Source organism: Anser cygnoides, chromosome 6 (genome assembly GCF_040182565.1).
Source record: "Anser cygnoides isolate HZ-2024a breed goose chromosome 6, Taihu_goose_T2T_genome, whole genome shotgun sequence".
NCBI lineage: Eukaryota > Metazoa > Chordata > Aves > Anseriformes > Anatidae > Anser > Anser cygnoides.
In genome coordinates, this window is record NC_089878.1 from 27,492,884 (window position 1) to 27,514,810 (window position 21,927).

Genomic DNA, 21,927 nt, shown 5'->3' on the forward strand with positions numbered 1-21,927 from the left:
ATCTGAATGCTACAGAGTAGAATCAGTTCCTTATGATAAGCACACTCTTCATGACCTGAGCACACCTCAGCTGAGTGCCAGAAACATCGCCTTTTCCTTTCTTCTTGGCTCCTTGCCATTCTACCCACATTTTCATACCTGTAAGCTTTCCCATGGGTATTTATTTCCTGTAGGCTGTGCTAACCTAGCAAAACCCTGTCTGTATAAACCACTTTTATTCTCAAGGTGTGTAAATCCTTTTAGCTTGATCTCACCAAATTACATAAAAGTCTTACTGCCTTACACTGAGTCTTATCCTGGGAATCTTTAGCTGAGGCTCACACCTGAGGTTGACCTCTGAGTTATCAAATTGATCATTTTGAAACACTGGCTCTAAATCTTGCAGTCACACACCCAAGATAAGAAAAGTCTATTTCTGAGATCATGACAAAAGGTTGCTGAAAATGTGTTTCTTTGCCACAAGACGAAAACTTTCAGATTTTAAAGCCATGAACCTTTAAAGGTTTGTGATTCACCTACTGCTGACCTGCTGGTAACCAAAACTCCATATGCTTAGGATTGCTTGGGACACTACAGAACTACAAGTACTTCCAAGAAAACCTCAGCATGTTGTTGTGAGTGTCACCATGGAAGTATTTCACGTAAATGTCACGATGGAAGTATTCCATCTATGCCAACAGTGATACTTATCAGCAACTAGACCTGCTACAACTTTTTGAAAATTATTAGTAACATGCTCCAATCTGTACTTGCTGCCACACGGTCTGAGAGCCTGAATGACAGATCAGGACCCCGAGACACCAAGCACAACAGAAACTCCGAACAGAAAGAAAATCTTCCCCATCTCTTGGCTTCACTTGGTGCATTCACGAATGCACCGAGTTCTAGAACAACATCTTGCTTCCTCTTTGCTCACTGAACTCAACCTCACAACCCTCAAAAACCAAAGGCATCTCACAAACACTTCCTAGATGACATTCTACCAAGGGGGAGAGGGTGCTCATCTGAAGTCTTCTCCTGCTGTCCCCGTGACCCTGGATGCGAATTAGAGCAGTCCAAAACCCCAAAAGCAAGATCAGCTCTTCCATGCATACAGTACGAGGTGACAATCTGGGACCTTCAAGTATGCAGGCTATTTTACAGAATTCTCCTTATCTATCACGTGTAGTTTATTTTCTACAGAGAACAGTCATTAGGGCATTTTTATATTAGTAAGGTCTGATTTACTGCTCATGTTCAATATCCATTACTATTTTGTCAGACTGTATTGAAGGATTTAACCTCAAAATCCCCTGGTGAAAGAGGTAAAAACTACATCAAACATTTCAAGGGAACAAAAACAAGAAGCTAGGAGACAGCAATGAAATTAGGAGTTTGATTTTCAGAAAAAAAAAAAGAATAACTATTTAAGCAAGAAAAACACTCATGGTTTCAATATACAAGCCAATCTCCACTAAAACAAAAAAAAATAGATTATTGAAAATTTCTCCCTATTTTGTAATTTAATCACTAGGATAACAATACTATGTAAATTCAATTTTAGCAAAAAAAAGTGACTAAGAATATCTATACAATCCATGTAAGCATATACCGTTTTACAAAAAAGGACCAAGAAATAGATTACATTTCACTTTTACCAGTAATAAGTGACATTCCTTCAAACTCAATACAAGATAAAACTGTATTGCAAAAGTTAATGAAAAATATCACTATGCTATTAAATTAGTTTAATGTGAATTATAAAGTATTTCCTTCTTCATTGCCTTTCCTTGCTTACATGGGAACATAATGAAGAAGAAATATACAATACCAGTCTGTGTCTCATGTTGTAACTATGAACTTAACTTATAAAAAGATCAGAGGACCAGACCCATAATTCAAATATTTAAGCTTCAGACTTCAGGAGGAGTTAAGATACATAAACACCCTAACAGACCTGTACACATGTCTACAGTTCCCATGACATGAAACACTCGAGGCACAAAACATCCATCAACACTCGGGCATCATGTGACAAATCATAGCTAATTTTAATCCTGTAAACACCAAGGGTCCATCCAATGGCACACTGAGATCAATTCCCATTTTATTTCAGTCTTACCAAATCTCTAAAGATAATTACAATTAAAAAATGACTCCTGCATCCTATTGCTAAAGAAAATGCATCTGGTGAGACACATTTAACTCCTGTGCACACTCCAGCTCTTCACCTTTCCTCACCAAGATACAAGCTGGCAAGAACAACAAAAACCCCTATAATTCCACCTACAGAAATGGCTTTTCGAGCCTACTTCATAATGGCACGTACTCAAAAGTGACATTCACAAACATAATCCCTCAGTTTCAGCATACGTCCAGCCCAGGACGAGGAAACATTATGGATATCACCACTGCCCCTCTGACAGGGCCCTAGGAAGCAGAGTTTGGAAAGCTGCTCCAGCCTGCCGAGTCCAAAACCACGCTAGTACAAGCACACGGTCAGCCAGAGGAAGCAGGAGGCAGGAACAGGGCCAAAGAAGAATTTCCTGCTGCAACACGTGAGCCTTAGTAAGTGTCTGAAAACTAACGTATTTTTAAGACCAACATGAGCTCGGCAAAATTAAAAGTGATCTTTCAATTTACATACCCTAGTGAAATACCATGCTCGCTCCAAGGCATCAAAGACCCTTTAAACTACTGCATTAACAAACACCCTTCAAAAAAATCACCTCTTCCCACTGAATGTGTTCAGACCTTAAAGGAGGACCTTTTGCAAATACAGTCTTGTGAAGGCCATCACCGTTCTCTTGATGAAAATTCACTTAATTTCATTTAAAAAAAAAAAAAAAAAGGAAATCACTATAGATCTATAGGAACCCAGGCTTAGCTGACCAAGACTGTCACACCACTCACCACTCCTGACATCCACAGCTGCTCTGGGTCACATAAGTCCACAGGGGACATGTGAAGTCACCCGTAGCGTCTTCTGCAGAAACTCCCCAAGGTGCCAGAAGTGACAACATCCCTGCCTTTCCCAGCCTACGTGTTCCTCCCAGGCTCCAACCACGTTACCCGTGTCAACAGCAAACAGGCCTCTGCAAAAAAAATCCAGGAAACACATTTGGGAGGCCAGGAAGGAAAAGGTCACAGAGACAAAGAAACCCTTCTAGGTTAAAACACAAACAAATGTAATCTGAGCATCACAGATCCCTTGCACATAAAATGGAAGAGCAGCTAACTATTGCTTTTTTAGCATGTTTTACTAAAAATAAACACTGCCACCCTCTCTTCTTGGGGGACCCCACGCTTCTCTGAGAAGTTGTGGTGCAACTGAAACACGCAGTCTAAGAAATTAACATGCCCATTGCTGAATATTCAACCTTTCAACTTGAATTGAATTAAAAGGTGGGGGGAGAAGTGACCAAACCCTTACAAGCAGCACTGAAATAAGAAACAGACACACACATGGTACTACAGAAGTTTGGTATGGGAACCAATTTCGATTTCAAACTACATGCTACACTGAACAACTGAAAAACAAAAAGACAAATACTTTTGGACTTAATCTGAAGCATCATAACACAAAATCAGACTTAACTGACAGCATGCAGCTATGTATTGATACCAGTTAGATACACCTCTGACTGTGAAGTATAGGACTATCTAAAAGCAGAATCTCCTCTCACAAATCCTGACACTCATCATCTACAGTGTCATACTTCTGATACATGCCAGGTTTTAAATGTTGACACTTCACAAACAGTTTCTTTTCCTGACAGTTTCTTTACCAGCCAACTCCAGTGACAGATGATTGAAGCCAGAAGAGTAACTGGTGTTGTTTCTCTAGATGTTTGGTACAGAGTAAATTCAATCTAACGACAAGCACGTATACTCCTAAGCAAGCGGAATACTGCTCTTGCAAGGTCACACCCAACCAACTTTAGAGCTTCAAAGAAGTCTTGCTCCTCCTCCAGAGAGCAGATACAACCCCATGAGGTGCCTCTGGTGGGACGTGCTCCATGGGAGAGCTGGGCCGTGCTGGCACTCCTTGCTCCGCTGGAAGCAAAGTGTCAGGGCTCCGCCGTTACTCACTTCCCAACATGAGCGGCACCACATTCTCCATGGAAACCACCCAAGAACAGCATGAAACACAACAGGGCCCCCACAAAATCCACTGTTGTGCAAAGAACATGCTCCAGGGCCGTTACATATTCTTCATGCATGAAACCAATGAGTAAAGATTCTCGGTTAAGGCTATAAACTGAAACTGTCTCAACAAGGACAGAAACACAGCAAGATCAAAGAGGTAGTTCATATCAGTACCTCCATTCATTGCGGAATTAAAAAAAAATAAATCACAAGCATTATTTAACATACTCCAGTATTTTTTAAAACCCTCAAAATCAACTGCATAGAAGAGAAAAACATACATTCAGTTCTACCAGCACAGGTTCAAGTTTAGTTTTATTTCCTTGATAACATGAGCAGAGTTGTCATCTTCACTGTAGAAAACAAAGTAACTCACTTTAATTTCAAGATAATTAACAATACTATTATACGACAGTCTAGACAGACATTGTTGACTTAAGTTTGAATTGCTTGAGAGAAGGCTGGCTGTAAAGCCACCACGGACTCATTTGGAGAATGTATTTTCAGCCCAATAGGTTTTATTCCCCCAAAGTCTCTTCAGCTTTAGGAAAAGCAATTCCAATTTCAAAGCACAAACCTTCTCAGCTACAACTTTTCTCCCCGTCTTCCTTCACTTTCTCCCCTTTGCTCCGCACAAATGAGCTATTAATTCCTAAATAAATGGAATGAGCAGCACTTAACATTAGGATCCACAAGGGTATTTAGGCTCCTATCTCCTGGTTAGAGGCCTGTTTAAACAGGAATTAAAAGACTAAACGCTTCTGTGGATTTAGGCCCAGAAGCTCAAATCGGCAAACACGTGCACTTTAGCGGTCCCCAGGGTGACCACACAAACTTCACAGGCCTTGAAGAAGTTCTCCAAAGACAAATGCTGGTTTTGGAAGTAAGCTACTGAAATGCAAAGGCCCGAATGTGCATTAGGAAACTCTCCCTCGTGCTTGCCTTCCAAAACCACAGCGCCTAACTTCTGGGTTTCTGTTTGCTGCCTTTGCACCTCCCTGGTGCACCAGAGGCAAGCTGTTGGCTTGGCGTGATCCATTTTCAGAGATGAAGCATTTCACCACCATGCAGTAGCCGCTCTGAGCACCAACATCCCTTGATCGAGACATCCCCGCTGGTGCTCAGCTGATTACCAGAAAACAATGTTGCTGATACAACCATCTCCACGGCCAACACCTGCGTGGCAATGCCAGAGCGGAGTGGCTCTCCTCCAGACCCACGCGGAGCTAAAATGCTACAACCGCTCTTAGCTTTAGGATCACTGAACCACAGAATCATTAAGGTTGGAAAAGACCTCCAATATCATCTGATCCAGCCATCCCCCTACCGCCAATGTCACCCACTAAACCATGTCCTTAAGCACCATGTCCAGCCTTTCCTTGAACACCCCCAGGGATGGTGATGCCACCACTTCCCAGGGCAACCCGTCCCAACGCCTGACTGCTCTTTCTGAAAAGAAACGTCTCCTCGTTTCCAACGTAAACCTCCCCTGGCACAACTTGAGGCCATCCCTATGACTAGTTACCTGCGAGAAGAGGCCAACCCCCAGCTCCCCACAACTTCCTTCCAGGTAGCTGTAGAGAGCAATAAGGTCTATAGAATCATAAAGGCTGGAAAAGACCTAAACTTTAGCAACGCCTCTCAGCGCCTTCCTCACGAGTGGCCTTTGATGCACCTTTATTTGAGATAAGAGCTGCGCTGGTGGTGCCGTAGGGCATCAGTCACCCGATGGCGACCCCACGGAGGTCCCGTCCCGTCCCATCCCGGGGGGCTGCAGCGGGCTGCCCGACCCGGCCGTGCCCCACCACCCCCAGCCCGCTCTCACCCTTCTTGTCCATCAGCCACATGAAGAAGAAGCAGGGCGCAAAGCCGATGGGCCCCCAGAAGACGAGCAGGGCGATGTCCCAGCCGCTGAAGCCGAAGGCCAGGCGGGCCGAGTTCTGGATGGGGCCCCAGGTGTTCCACAGCAGGCCCTGCGCGAAGCCCAGCAGCGAGAAGAGCAGCAGCACCAGCCACCGCCGCCCGTAGACGCGACCGGCTGCCGGGGCCAGCAGCCGGACCGGCACCGCCACCGGCCCCGCCGGGCCCCCCGCAGCCCCTCGCGGCTGCTGCAGCTGCTGGGGCCGCCGCCGCTGCTGCTGCTGCTGCTGCTGGGGCGGCGGCGGGGGCAGCAGGGGCTGCCGCTCCTCCGCGCTGCTCCAGCCTAAGCCCATCTGCCGGGGCGCTGGCGGCGGCCCGCCGGGGAGGAGGGCGCGGGGCCGGGGGCAGGGACGAGCCGTACTCGGAGCCCCGAGCGCGGCGGCGCTGCCCCGGCCCGGCACAGCCGCATGCGCGGTCGGGGAAGGGCCGGCGGCCGCCTCCTTCCTCCGCCGCCGAGGGGAGGAGGGAAGCGGAGCCGGGGAGGCACGGCCGGGCCCGGAACAAAATGGCCGGGGCGGAGAGCGGCGGCCCCGCCGCGCCGGGTAGGTGCCCGCCGGCCCCGGGCGTGCTGCCCGCCGGCGGTCCCGGGGCGGGCGGGAGGTCGTGTCGCCGAGTTACCGCTTGCGCCTCCCCGACGGCGCCTTACCGGGAGGAAAACACCGGGTTTAGTGAATTTCCCCGGCGGGGAGGTGCGGTGCTGCGTGGCTGCTCTGCCTCGGTTCCGGGCGTGCTGCGGGGCCCCGGGGCGCCGCGTGCCCCCCGGCCACGAAACGCGGCGGTGTGGCTGCAGGGCGAGCCCTCAGCTCGCCTCTCGGTGTCTTCAGCTCACCTCGGTGGGGTTTGTATGAAGCACCCCAGTTCCTCAGCCTGTTTACTGTAGGAGTTCCAGGGAGATAAACTGAGCCTTAATTTCTGAGGGGGTTGACTATTTCAGGAGTGTGTTAGCAGGAAGCTAGGCCTCCTACCCTGAACCATCCTTTCCAATCTTAACAGCATCTTCAGCATCCCCTCTGGAACAACCCACCTCGGGTGTGATCCCGTTACCTGGTCACCTGCAGTTACAGAGGACAGGCCTGGACTGGCCCCTTAGTGCTAGAAGTGCCTTTACTCAGTGAGATGCTACAGCAGAGCTTGTCCATGTTATGTCAGGTTCGAAGAGGGCTCTCTTCCAGAAGTGTCCCTTAAAGTCTAAAAAGGGTTGGGATGGATGCAGCGCACCTAAATGTGGTGTCTACTTAACAGGTGTCAGGATGGCTTTGTAATGAGGTGGGTAAAAATCAGCTGTGGTCTGAATTGGAGGGGGAAAAAAAAACAGGATTCAATTACAGCCTGCACGTAAATCCATTTTAAAAGAATTCAGATGAATTCTGAATCATGTGGGCTACACTAGGCTCATTAGAAACTATTATCATTTAAATAGATTGAAGTATATATTCATTTCATTAGCTTGTATGAGTATTTATCTGTATATCTACCATCTGCACTTGTCATAAAATTAATGGCTCATATGCTGCACAATGCTTCATCTTCCTTGAAAAAATACGTATTTCAGTTTGGCTCGCTTAGGAATTCTGTCACAAAGATTGGAAGCTGGTTTGATAAATGCCTGTGTGCTTAATTGGGAAGAGCTAAATAGCGGGATCCACAAGGGCTGGTTTTAGATGCAGTGTTAATGTAATTCTGTTGATACATTGGGCAGCGCATGACTGAAATTCAAACACGATGCCCAATCCACAGTTTTGCAGCCAAAACTACACACTCCCCTGAAATTTCCCCCCCAAAACATACGGACATCGCATATTGTTTAGCCCACACAGCTCTGTTTGCTAGACAGAGGCTCAAATTAGGAGTTGCAAGCACTCAGGGTGGAAAAAGGAAGTTTATACCAACGGAAATAATCAGAAATATGATCAAGAAGAAAATGAGGTTTTGTCTAGAAAATTTCAATATCTTCTTCAGGAAAAATGAAATTCATGCACAAATAAATATCAGAGGGATGTGCAGATAGTAAAGTAAAACTTCAGCTTGCCATGTAGAACTGTGGTGAAAAAAATAGAGTAAAAATATTGGACAAGATTCAGACTTGATCATGACCGATGTGTATTCTGTTAATGCTTTTTTTTTCCAAGTAAGATTAATTCCCTGTTTTGCTTGGTCTTCTTTATACATTACCACCTCCGTATGGCTTAGTCCGTGCCAAAATGTTCTTTCAATTTGAAACGGCTATGTTACTTCTATAATTTTAATTGATTTGGTGGCATTGTGCCAAAGACAAAGTGCTGTCATTTGAAAAAGTAAACAAAGTGAAAAAATGTTTCTCTCTTTGAACATTTTTCAATTAACTGTAGTAAGTGCAGGGCTTTCTTGGTTATTCTAGTAGCAAGAAACTAATCCAATAATAAGGCAGGTGGTGCTTTGCAGTGTCCTTTAACTGCAAAACTTGCCTCTTGATACGTGCATGGTAAAATGGAAACTTCAGTAAAATTCTTCAATATGCAGGTCACTTCATCATGTGAGAGTTTTAAAGATATTTTGGCACATGCAAGGGCCAGCAGGAGAGAGAATTTTCTGAGAAACAGTGACAAAAAAAGATTAAAATAGACTTGGAAAATCTAGGTTTATTTACTATTGACTTAATTATGATTTGAATAATTTATTTTAACTGCTTGTTTCTAAATCACTCCATCTTCTTCATAGCTTCCCAACCCATATGCAGATCTTTCAGTCACGGCCTGACCTTTTCTATTCCGGCTATTTAATTAACACAATGTAATATTCTGTGTGAATTATTCTTGTTTGCAGGATATGGTACCATTTAAATTTGTTAATGTAAAGGAGCAGTACATTGTTGATAAACTGTTGGAAACCAAATTAGCTTTATCTTGCAGCTAGCTGATTGCATTATTTCACTCATGGGTATAATACTTCTCTAAATATGCTAATTTCACTCTTTTCTCCGTGTGGTGACATTTTTACTGTTCTCATTACTGACATTTGTAATATGTGGGGTGGGGAAATCTCTTCTTGCTTTAACCTCATTATAATGTAGCTAAAGAGATTTGAATATTATCAGATGAAGCGCACATACATTCTGGCAAGTGGAAAGGTTATTTTGTCTCCTGGCCCAGAACCTTAATGCCTATAACTGGACTTGCACAGACTATGGTGCCTAGATCCAAAACAGTGATATAGAAGCCCTTCCAGTTATCAATCACACAGCCACGAGAGCATATCTGTTGGTTAGGTGCCTCCATTTCAAACCTGAAAGCTTTCAAGTTGGTTGCATCTCCGTATGCATGCCTGCCTGCCTATATCCGTGCTAAAACCCTCTGGAATTCCTCCTAGGAGTTGGTGGCCTCGCGCTTTGATAGACTAGTAGTGACGGATAAAAATTGTTTGGCTGAAACTGTTAGTGCTGCCAACTGCTCATCCCATCCCTGAGACAGCCCGGGCTGATCCATTATTGAGTTGGCACCTAGACTGCGCTGTTTTAAGCTTGGCTTATGAAGATAAACTGAAGGCTTTGACGGGTTTGTTGTAACCCTGGGGCATCTGGAGAGCCTGATTCAGCTTAAACGCACCTATGGTGAAACGGTTGAGTTGAGCAGTTAGAGGATTATCCCCCCGTGATGGAACCTCCAACTCCTAGGGCGTTAGCAAGTGCCATTTGCTCTCTCCGGTCATCGGGTTTTTGACAGATCAGCTCCCCATGTGACTTTTTTTCAGAGCGATTAGGAGAATTTCAGCATCCCCTTGTTTCTGATGCCTGTCTCCCAAAACAACGCCTAGCATTATGTGTGCAGTCTGGTTCTTTCTTGTTTCAGCTCATATCTTCCAGCCTGACAAGTGGCAGTTTATTGCAAAGGCTAGAAGCATTTTGGCACAAAACGGGCAGGATCCTACATTCGTTTAAAGATTCAAAAGTGATGTTTAGACTGTTTTGAATATTCCCTCCAGCATCCAATAAAAGGCATGTTTCCCAAAGGTTTCCCTCAACTGCTAGACTTCAGTCGGAGTTGTGACAGTATAGTTTCAGAGTTCTCATACACAGCACCAGTGTAGCAGAGAGATGTAATGGTTTTCCTTACACCCTCTGTCCTTGCACAACACCTAGGAAGAGGTGTGAGCAAATCCTGTCCTTCCCTTATCTAGTTTTGACATTCCCTTCTTTCTAGTTACGCAGGAACACGTTCAGGATCTCCTCTGTTTTCAGCCTGTTTTGGGCATTTTCCAGTCTGCATTCTGTACCTTTCAGCTTCTTTCTCACCTTTCTCTTTAACTGAGAGGAAGATAGACTTCTAGTTCTACAGTCATACAATGGTTCCCTTGTACTTTGGGATGAAAAAGGCTTTACAGTACTTCCTCATGGTTTTTTTTTGGTTGTTTTTTTTTTCCTACTATCAAAAAGAAAGGAAAATACGGAGACGTTCAACTTATGAAAGCTGAACAGTTTTATTTTTAAAATCAAATATCAATAGTGTCCAGCAGACAGTCATTTATACCTTTTGATCACAGGCTGTGTATGCCCACGTTGCATGGTGACCATTGTACAGGAGATAATTTTGTGGTTTGTGGTTAGCCAGAGCCCACGGCAGGGTCCCTGAGGGAGATGCTGGGCAGCTCTGTTTTTTCGTGTGGATTCTTCCTCTGTGGTTGGTTAATGAAAGATGTAGGGAATACAGGTTGAAAATCTGTGTCAGTCTCCTTGGGTCTTGATCTGCCTCAGTCTTGATCTCATTGTCTGATGCCAGCAAGAAAAGCTAGTCATTTGCTCTGGTACTGGTCTGTGCATTGTGTCTCTGGTGAATGATCAGACTTTGTCATTGTTCTCCTATTGTCTTACATCGGAGCAGCAAGGAATAACGTAATCATTGCCCAGATGTAATGATCTGAGCGTTAGGGCACTTCTGTATACAAAATGCTGTGTGTCTGGCTGGTCACACATGGCTATCATACAATAGGTGTGCTGTGATACCCCTAACAGCAGCTTGTTGTGGTAGTTGTGAAAAATCACAGCCTCCTTGCATAGAAGTTTATCTTTCTGTACAAACTGTTTCTTTTATGTGGAATATTTATATTAAGAATCAAAACTAGTGTTATTGCAATGTTAAGATTGAACATTACATTACAAGAGCTTGGTGATTCAGATTTTTGTGAACTGTATTAGGTCAAATTATCCTTAGCCCTACATTGCATTAAAGCAGGATTTTATTTCCCTTATGTGAACCCCAAGATTGAAAACAAAACAAAGCACTGAAAATAGTTTTTCACAGACCAATTTCCCCTTCATTTCTGGCAACAAGTACATTGTCAGTGTGTTGCTGCATGAGGATATTCGTGAAGGTAAATAGCAACTTAAAAGTTAAGCTGACTTCTGCTTGCTGAAAGAAATAATGTAAACAGATGTAAGAACAGACATGGTTTTTGCTTAGTCTTACTATAATAATGGCAATCCCAGAATCTAATACTCTGATTGTGCACATCAGTAATTGTGCACTTGAGAAACTTTTCTGGAGGTTCACATGGTGAGTCTTTGCAGTTTCTTTTAATTTTAGTTTTTAATTTGCAGTTTCTTTTAATTTAAATTTAATAATTTATGCGATTCAAAAATGTTACTTTTATTCTTTTAAAGTATAATTTCACTTTGACAATTATAACTCTAAAAAACTCAATTTGGGCATTAATCAAAATATGTATCCAGTGTATTATAATAATGAACAAAGCCATGTATAACTCCATCATCAGCCCTTTGTAGGTCAAATTCAAAAGGCTCATTTGTGTTATTGACTATTTACTACAGTAGCTTATGGGAAAAACATATTTTTAGAATACTATTGACTATTACTATTTACTACAATAGCTTATGGAAAAATGGTGTATTTTAGATTTAGAGTCTTCTGTTGCTGTCGCTTTGAAGTTCACGTCAATCGAGTTGGCAGCATAGGACAACAATAAAGTCCTAGATGGTTACAGTTTGTGACTGAATTTTGTGCAGGGCGTTCATCAATTACATAGTCATGCATATATATTTACTACTAACAAGGAACAGGAAAAGAAATAGAAATACAGTTTATTTACAACATGAACAAATTAGGTTTTTTCTTAGAAATATAGATGCTAGTTCTCTGATGTGCCAATTCCTTTACTTTCAATGAAAACATTATATTCAGTTTTGTATTAAATTTCCCATGTATTAGGAAGGTTGTGAAAAATGTATATGAGTGCTGGTGAGGTAGTGGGAAGGATTGGGTTTGCTAGTACATTTCCCCAGCAGCAGGTGAGCGTAATTTACATGCCAAACAGACAGAAGGGTGGAATTGTAGCAGCCTAGCTTAAGAAAGAAGGCTTCCCTGTTGGATAAACTCTTTTATATCCTGATGGAAGGCTTTGTTCAAAGACCATAGTCTTTTCCTTCAAAAGAAAATGAAATTCAATTTATCTGACAAGTGCTGCAGTCTCATGTTTCACTGTGCTTTCAGCAATTCTGCCAACAGGGCATATACAAAGTTCATTGGAAATACATTTAATATCATTTGTCTCAATTGTACATATCCCAGTTTTCCTGGTTTTGGAGATAGGAAGGAGAAGGGAAAATTTGAAATGCCAAGAGATGCAGGCAGGATTTACAAGGTCAATTTGGGAAAGGAAGGCATTTTTTCTACTAGAAGAGACCAGAAGTGCTAATAGCTCGACGTTCATTTTTTTAGCTGAAGACAGATACAGCTGCTTTCTGGAAGTGCAGTACAGGATGGCAGCAGGACAAGCAAAGGGCAGAAGCTGGCGAGGAGTTCTGGACTAGCTTTCTAAGAAGAACCCTAGGGGATTTTGGAAGGAGTTCCACAAATTTATGCATGATCTTGGGGTGCGAGGTCCCTCCCAGTGTTATATTCAGTGTTCTGCCTCTTACTCCACCCCCTAAGAAGTCTGATAGCTATTTCCTTATTTTTTTATTTTAAGGACAGTTTGAGGTTTGAAGGCATAGCCCATGCTCTTATCTTTGTGTCTTGGGTCACTCAGGTTTACTCTTAACTGTGAGATGCTGCAGCAGGACTGCTAAGTGTGTGCACACACCACTTGCCTTTTGGTCCCAAAATTTTCCTGGGAAGGACAGCCTGATTCTTTTATTTTTTCCTCCTCCGTCAACAGTAGCAGACACTGAGGGCAAGGAAGGGCGTGCTTACTATTTCAGGCTGCTGGAAGAAGCTTTAGGTGCCAGTTTTACCAGTGTAGAAGCACGTTTAACAGGTCTGTCCTGAGAGGCTCCATGTAACAGCTAACTATCCTCCAGTAGCCAAAATATCTATGCAAATCTAGTTTAGATGCCTGTAGGCTATGCTGTATCTGCAGTGGTGCCATACCCAGAGTCAAAAATAATAGTAACAGCAATAAGTGGTCAGGAGGACATACCTAGATGTTCATACAGTGTGTCCTGAAAACTACCTGGATATAAATAGATGCATTCTGTTTGCCCAGAGTAGGCTGATTATAGTGCGTAACCTTGTAATCACATGCAGATTATTTAATTATTATTTTTTTAATTTACAGAGTTAATGTACTGAGAAATCATTAAGTCTGACCTCCAAACCAAGTCGCTTCTTTTTGGTTTGGGGAATTTCACCATCCCTTGTTCCTTCTTCCCCACTCCTGGCTGTGGATATTTAAGATTATGGAGGTTAGCTGATTTTTTGAGTGGCTTGACTGCTCTGTATTAGCCTATTCGATGCCAATTATTTCTTTTAACTTCTTATACATTATACTTCTTTTAAAAAAAGAAATAAGGATGAGAAAGCATTACAGATTTACAAGAAAAACAAATAGACAATGCTTCTTCCAAATATGTTATTGGGATTTCCTTGTACTCCCTCTTTTAGAAAATAATTTTAATACCTCTCAATTAAACCTCATATTTAAGCAGCAGGGTGTTTTGGCAGAAGCCAACTACCACTCACTAATGAACTCCTGTAATTTGCTAAATTATTTTAAATGAATGAGAGTACATTTAGCTTTTTAATGACAGTACATTTAACTTCTGAACAACTTTGATCAAGTCACTTTTCTTCAGACTGCCTGCTGAGCTAAACTCTTTATTCCCAAACCCCATTCAGTTACTCTGAAAAATTGTTAATTGGAAACAAAAAAATTATTTTTTTCTTTTAGAAGCACAAGGTCTACTGGAGACTACTTAGCAAATTCATCCCTATTCTTTTACCTGCCCTCAGTGCTGAAGTCTGGCCGAGTCTTCGTTTTTGGCAACACTTCATGTAAAGATGACTGGAGAGCTTAGTTTTTTTAATTGGAAGATCTCTATTTCACACTGTTGCCTTTCTAAAGAACACCTAGGTTTTTCACCAATTATTTAGGTTGTCACAGTTACAAAATTTGAATTAAAACTTGGTCAGTTTTTCAGTTCCTGGTTGGATTCTATACATGCCTTGTATGAAGTCAAAACATGAGACAAATTATTCCTGTTTCCTTTTGTACTGTGAAGCCACATCATTTGTTGAGCCTGATGGAAAGAACTAATTTAATAGTATTAATTTTCTCTCTTGGATCAAGTACAAGTGAGAAAATGAAGACTCCAACAGAGTTTTTTTCTTTTCAAAAGGAATATGCATTTCTGTCCTCTCCTGCTACCTGATTTCCCTCAGGAGTTTGATCTCTAACGCCCTGGATATGCCAAGGACTTTTTGTTTCTTTGCTACACCTTTTATTTATACACATTTTACTTATACACACCAGTGTCCAAACTCTGTGCCCTAGTAAATGCTATAAAATCTCAGGTTTTGCCTAGGAGCAATTACCATCAATTTCAGATGAGGAAATACTGAGAAGGAAGAGTCCAGCTTGTGAGGTCTTCACGAAGCTGTGATAACAATAACTAAGGAAAACATTATTTTAGGTTGCCTTTTTTTTCTGCTAATATCTCTTCCAAGAGATATCTGTCTTCAGATATTTCCCTTATCTTTTATCACTCATATAGTATATAGTTCTTTCAGAAATCTGTGTGAATCATCAGCGGAGATCTCCAAATTACCAAAATATCTATTTGATGCAGTACATGATAGTTACCTTTCATTGTGTGCCTTTTCAGTCACTGCCATTTAGATATGCATGACAAATATTATGGGGAATGAATTATGTTTAACTGGCTGTAGTTCTCACCAAGGAATACATAAAACTGAATCAAGACGCTTAAAGATTCTTTTCACAAAATTGGCAAGAATTCCCATTTGTCTTTTCCAAAAAAGTAGTGTTCATTTATCTAATGCTTTAAATTGTCTAAAATGTCTCAAACTCCACTGCTGATTATATCAGCAGTGTATGTGCTGTATGCAATTATTTTATCTATATCAGGAAAAGATAAACACTCATTTAACAATGATTTTAATACCATTTGAGGATAGGAATGATTAACATCAGTCTGAGAAACAGACTGTCCTCTTTCATTGTTTCTAAATTTTATAGGGAAATAGGTTCAGAACTGAATCAAGTGTGGAGACATGACAAAAACCTCCGGCTAATGTTCAGTGGTGTAGAGGCTATTTAGTTAAATTGTGTTGTGTTTTTTTATTTGGCACTTATGCAAACTCTCCCAATAGCTTGAGCTGTGAGCTCCCCACTGAATATTCACTGTGGTTAAAACCACACCTTTCAAAAGCACAATATGCATGTGGAAATCACATCAGTAAGCCACACAGAATCAACAGTTGAGTTGGCTTTAGTGAGCCTTCCTGTCTCTCCCAGTAAAATTTCTGCTTTTATAGAGAACATCCCAACTACTGACTGAAGTTACAGGATGAATCCAAGGTTTTGCAGTAAAACTTAGCTTTAGAAAATCCTCCAAAAAATATTTCTGTGGATTTAGGTCCTTTAAAATAATTAAATGTACTGCCTTTAAAACAAAAGCAATTGAGCAGTGGAAAGGACAGCCACGTGGTGATAAACTTAGCCTAACCAGGAATAATTTCATTTTAACAAGCTAAAAGATATGCAAGGCCAGCCAGTTCCTGTACCGTGAACGCCGGCTGTGTGCAATATTACAATTGCACCGGTTGAAGATCGAAGTCATATAAATCCCTCTGGGAGTGCTCAGGTCTGGACTGAGCCTCACGTTCAGTCTTTGAGCAACATCACTGTGAAGAAAAACACACCGAGCTTTGTCCTCCTGCCCTGCCTGGCACCAGCTCCCTGTGGCCTCAGTGGCACGTGCAGTTGTGCCTGCTCGTGGTGGCTCTGCCGTCGCTGGACGAGCTGCCTCCAGGTGTGCTCACCTATCACTGCAAAACCCCCAGAGGCTCTTTCTGTGGGTGCTGAGGGCCATATGGTACGGCATACGGTCCCTGTGCGGCCTCCTTATGTCCTGGCTGCGGGAGTTGCTGGAGTGCGAGACTGAAGGCCGAGTGTTGTAGACGGCTCTGTCGCAGCAACACCATCCTGTCAAGCGCTGCTCCGCGGCTGAGAGGGAATGTGGAAAACAACCCAAACCCCAAACTCCCTTCTCTCATCTGCCCGGAGAATTGGAAACTGTTTTTTAAATTTTATGTTCTGTGGAGATGAAATATCAGAGGTCTTTGGTTTTAAAGCTTTAAGCTGGAGTTGCCTGTCACCAGGCGTGAAAGGCATGTGCGGGATCCTGTTGGTCCTGCCATTCACACCTCAGCATTCCTACATTTAGTTCTGTTACAAACAATCCCAAGGAACCTTCCTCAGCAACCCTTGCTCCCAGTGCTTCTTCCCCTGTTGGAGAAGCCCTCTGGGCTGCTGGCTGTGGGGCTTGCTGGCTCTCCACACCCGTCCTCCCACCTGCACACACTGAGGGGAGCAGGGGCACCGGGTGTTAAGGGGACTTTTCTTGTCCTGTATTTGTTTAACCCGTTGTGCACGCTAGACCATATTTTGACCCCTAAATAGTGTGAGTGAATAGGTTTGTTTGTTCTAAACAAGTCATGGGGAACCTGGCATATTTAATCAGTATGTTAAATGTTAGACATAATATGAATACAGATTCCGCAGGAGTTAACTTCAGTAGAGGTTACAATAACGAATGGATTTTTTTTATGATCCACATTTGTAGTCCACTGCTTCAGCTCTATGGAACTGTTTTTTTTTAAACAGGTTTTCCTTCTCAATATGTCCCTAAAGAAAAGTTGTTCTAAAAGTGCTGAGTTTATTCAAGTTGCCTGCACATCAGCCTGACAGTTTCAGCGGGCCATATAACTCTCTGAGCAGCAAAGGACTAAATTGAAATCTTGAATTAGCATAGTTCTTGGATTGACACAATTTTCTAAAATTCTGTAGATGAAATATTAAAACTTTAAAAATACCTGCTGCTTTTGGTTGCACTGCAATTTCTTGGTTTAAATTAAATGCATAGGAACCTGGTTTGCCATCTCTGACAACACTCTATTTGCGGAAAGAATTCTCTACAGAAAGACTGTTACTAGAAAAATGTATGTTCTCTAAACTCTGGACATTATTCATAATTTTTTTTATTGATAGCCTAATTCTAAAGCATTTGGCTACAGTGCTTTACTGCCAATTACAAGTTAAAATTCTAAGTGTATGCCTATTTATTTATTTATTTATTTTACATTTTACGTGCTAATCACTGTTTTAAACTGTAATTTAGTGTAGGAATGTTCTTCCAGTATTTGTACTGGAAGTGTTACATAAAATTTTTTACAAGTGTGATACATGAAAAAATCAACTATAAACAGATGAAGTATTAGTTCTTAATATTTCCCCTGCTGTGGGAGATTATAGATAGCACTTCATGTATCATAACTCATTTCTTCACTGCTCTTTTTTTTCTTTACACAGGTGAAGATGTCAAACCATTTACTCCTGAGACAGCCAAGGAAATTGTGATGTCTCTACAGCAACCTGCAGTCTTCTGTAATATGGTTGGCAACTGGCCAGCCCTGCACTGGAATGTGAAATACCTTTCTGCAGTGTTGGATGGAAAGACGATAGAGTTTAGAATAGGATCGAAGACAATGGATTTAGGTGAGACTGAGATGGACTGGTGATATACTTCACAACTCTTTTTTTTTAGGTTGCACAGTTCTCTGTCTCTCTGTTATCATTGTTCAGTCTCTAATGTCTTACTTTCATCATAGTCTTTGTTTTTAGGACAGTAGATTTGGCCAACGGTGGAACTCTTAAGTGCTTATTTGTAGTAGTAGGTCTGGTAGGTAAAACTAACATAAGAATCAAGAGTCTCAGTTTCCTTTCCTTGCTTTGTAGGGTATGTGGTTGGTCCTTGTCTTTTACATGATTCAAATGTTCAGACAGACTCAGCTTCTACATCCACAAACCTTAGTGTGTTAAAAAATTAGCTGATTAACCAGTCTATCCTCTTTTTTCACCTGTAGAATTGAGATAATTCTCCTTCCTCCCAGAGGCTTTATAAGACTCTGGTAGGGTTTTTCTTTTTTTAAAAAACCTTTAAGAACCTGTGATGTAAGACGCTGTAAAGTATAAACCATTATTAAAATCACCTGATGGCCAGTAGAATAATTTCACCTCTAACCTTCCAGATTGACTCAGAGATCTAGGAACACATGATGGAAAAAAGGCAAGCCATCTGTAGCTACACAATGCTAGCCAAGATGTATCTATGGACAGAGTTTCAGACCAGAGTGGGAAGATACAAGACCTGCGTGCATCAAAATGGCAATCTACTAGTGACTTTAGAGGTTATTCATTGGTTTATTCATATGTATGAATATCTTCTGAATATGTTCTGCATATCCTCTGCCCTCCCAACTACATACCAAAATACAGTTTGCCATGTGCTTCTCCCTTTTGCCTAAAATATCTTCTCTCCTTTCAATCTCTTCTTTTTCTCTAGACCAGTCAACTACAGCTTTAAAAAAAAATGCTTAGTGTAAGTCAGGTTGTTCTAGACCCCTTCTGGCTGTTATTTGTGTACTCTTCTAAGCTTCAGCAGTTGGACCACCTCTTTCTTGGAGTGTAGGGTCTGCACAGAGACTCAGAAGAGGCTCTGACAGTTCCTATAAAAGTGGTAGGATTACATCATGTTATATCACTTACAACATTGTGTGAAATTTGCTTTCTTCACAGCATCATGACAATATTATTTCATGTTCAATTTGTTGCAAGAGAGGTGATGAAACAGAAGGAAGTGTTAGAGGGGGAATGCTTGGCATTTTAGGATTTCAAAGCATATTACCAGCTTGGATTAATGATCTTTTTGTCATCCCTGGTAAAGCAGGTGTTGTATGTCTGCTTCCTACAGATGTGATAACTGTCTTGTAGAATTAATATGTTGGTACAAGTTTCCACAGCAGTGTCACTATACTACAGTGCAGCATCAGCCAGTTCTTGCACAACACATGAAGGGCACTCTCTTGCCCACAGGGAAGAAGGTAGAGGTTGTGTATATATGACATTTTCCTTGACACCTTGATAATGTACCTCAGTTCTAATATGCAGGGCTTGCCAGCACAGGTAAAAGGATAGTTTGGGTCCTAGCCTCCATTAAATTAGTAGGCATTTTTGAGAGCCAAATGGGTATTCCAACTGGGAAACTTCAGATGGGACTCATGGAGTGTTATGTGGATAAGTGGTGGATTGATGCTGCCAGTTAAGTAGATAAGACTTACCTCTTAACAATAACTTGTAGTCACTAGGGATATGGAGTGGGCTTAAACTGGAATTTGCATCTTGAAGTTGCATCTATCTGTATTTTACTTTTTCCTAAAGACATCAATCTCCAGGCAGCAATCAGTTTGTCTCCAGGAACCTCCATTATATGCTAATGTGAGCTAGAAGTGTCTTCAGGAAGATGGTTAGAGCTGTCAGGGGTTATATTATAACTGAATGAGACTTGTGTTGCTATAAAAGATTTGCATTGTAAGGATATATTAGTGAAGCCATTAGCCAAGCCATCCCAGAGTCTGAAATAACGTAATACATTTCGTGTGCCACTGTCATTTGGAAAATGGTTGATCTCACTCTTGCGTGCTTCATGGTTTTTCAACGAGGGCCTCTCTTTCTTATCATTGCTTACGCTAACTTTCCCTGATGAAATGGAAGCAGCAGTGTGGTTAGAGAAAGCAACAGGAGAATACAACTAAAATCGTATTGGCCTCTCTGAATACTCATCCAATGTTAACATTAGATCGCCTGAAGACTAGACTAGTCTGGCACTGAGTTGGGGATGTGCAGAAAGGAAACTCCTCTTGTCAGTGTATTTTCATGTCACTCTGAAATGACTGCTTCAGAGTTTCTGAGATTATTTAAGCTACTGGGTTCAACTGGAAAACCCTAAACCATTTGAAACCTCTTGCTATGACAACTTGTCATCTTTCTTTGGTACCACATCTGCAGCTTGTGGGGAGATTCCCAAACTAAAGATTCCTTAATATAAAAAAGTGAAAATTGCTGACGGGACAACTCAGTGGGAGTTTCTTGGATTTTGTATTTGCTTTTCTTGCTAGTTTGGAACTTCCTGAGGCATTCAGATCTGGAAAGTATATTTGGCAGATGAAACATGGGAGCTAGCAGTATTGTTTGTGTGAATTATTTGTACATGCCTAAGTGTATGTGTTTGGTAGTATTTTGTCTTATTACACAAGTTAAACAGAATGTGTCTGTTAAAGGAAAAAATGCAATCAGAGGATTAAAAATTGACAGAGATAAGATACCTCTAGAGAGTACCAACATTCATTACAAGAGCATTGAAGGTGCAATTAATCAGGAAATCTGTACCTATCTACTTCCAGCCACGCTAGAAGATTTATTTTTCTGAGGTGGGTTAAAGAGTGGGCAGCAGCTACTGAAGTTGAGTTTCTGGCAGAGAAAATGCAGCAGTATAACCTATCTATCTGATGGCCACCTGGAGCATACCAGCGTGTACAAAGGAAGAAGAAAGCTGACTCAAAAAAGACTTTTTTATACAGACTTCTCCTTTTGATCATTTATCTGGTTGTGTATTAAAATGAATAAACAAAGAGTTTACTGTGAAGAATCTGGAGAGTGCAAGAGGTTGTCATACTGATCAGCCGTGTGTCATGAGATCTTGGGAGGAATTTGTTCTCAGAGATGCTGTAGTGGAGCTGATCCTGTCAGATACACTAGAAAAGGGCTGCAACTTGGACATCTGCCCAAGAGGTTTTACCAGTAAAGACAGTGGAAGAATTCAAGCCTCTGAGATTTAATATAGAGGGGACTGCGAGGGTGGCTATAGACCCCACTGCTGAATAGAAAGCTGAGAGTATGGTACAAACACCGTAGGCTGAATAAATGTCACACAAAGCTGAGAGTTGGATTAGTACTGGAGTTGGATGTGGGAGGTCAATTTTTTGGTTTATGAGTGTACCTGTGCTTTGTTATAATGTTAAATTGTTACTCCTTGCTTGGATTATATAAATAATTTTAATTCCCCAGCAGTTCTGAATGGATATTTGGTTTTCTTTTACATTTAAAGAAATGGAGGAGACATTTCACTTCCATTTGTACTTGCATTTTAGGATATCTTCTAAGGCTATTATCCCTTTTTATTTTCCTTAGTATACATTGCAAATACTCCCCCTGAGTAGAAAAGAACTTGACATCTGACAGGACTAGACCTTAACTAAGGAGGAGCTGCTGTTGTGCAAAAAGCACTCCATCCCTCCTTCCATTTTCAATCTGTGGCATTAGGTGGGCGAGAAGACTGTCATGCCTCCAGATGTCATGTCATCAGACAGCATTGGTAGCTTGTTTTAGACTTCTGTGGCTTTAACTACAATTTATTAATTACAAAACATCTTCAGCTTTTAGTCATTAAGTATTAGAAAACTGGTTAATAATGTTTTTGCATTCAGCTGCCCTTTGCTACTGTTTTCACCTGAGTTGCAGTCTACAAATCCA

The 21,927-nt window shown here is 41.7% G+C and overlaps 2 protein-coding genes across 7 annotated transcripts in view; one reads left to right on the forward strand and one right to left on the reverse strand.

The window, feature by feature from the left end:
• The window catches only part of SLC49A4 (solute carrier family 49 member 4), a 67,509-nt gene extending 61,043 nt beyond the window's left edge, over nt 1–6,466 (reverse strand). The window contains exon 1 of one of the 2 annotated variants that reach the window (XM_048072231.2): nt 5,954–6,461. In XM_048072231.2, the coding sequence (XP_047928188.2) occupies nt 5,954–6,341 (388 nt within the window). In that variant the 5' untranslated portion in view covers nt 6,342–6,461. Of the gene's footprint in view, nt 1–5,953 lie in introns of both variants that reach the window. The other variant, XM_048072232.2, reaches the window with a different exon arrangement.
• HSPBAP1 (HSPB1 associated protein 1) overlaps nt 6,461–21,927 on the forward strand; it is a 47,647-nt gene continuing 32,180 nt past the window's right edge. For 4 of the 5 annotated variants that reach the window (XR_010832222.1, XR_010832224.1, XR_010832223.1 and 1 more), the window contains exons 1-2: nt 6,461–6,590; nt 17,869–18,054. Coding sequence is in view for 2 of the 5 variants with exons in the window: in XM_048072233.2 (XP_047928190.1) it covers nt 6,554–6,590; nt 17,869–18,054 (223 nt within the window). In the remaining 3 variants the exon portion in view is untranslated. Of the gene's footprint in view, nt 6,591–6,614; nt 6,738–17,868; nt 18,055–21,927 lie in introns of those variants that run through there. The other variant, XM_066999201.1, reaches the window with a different exon arrangement.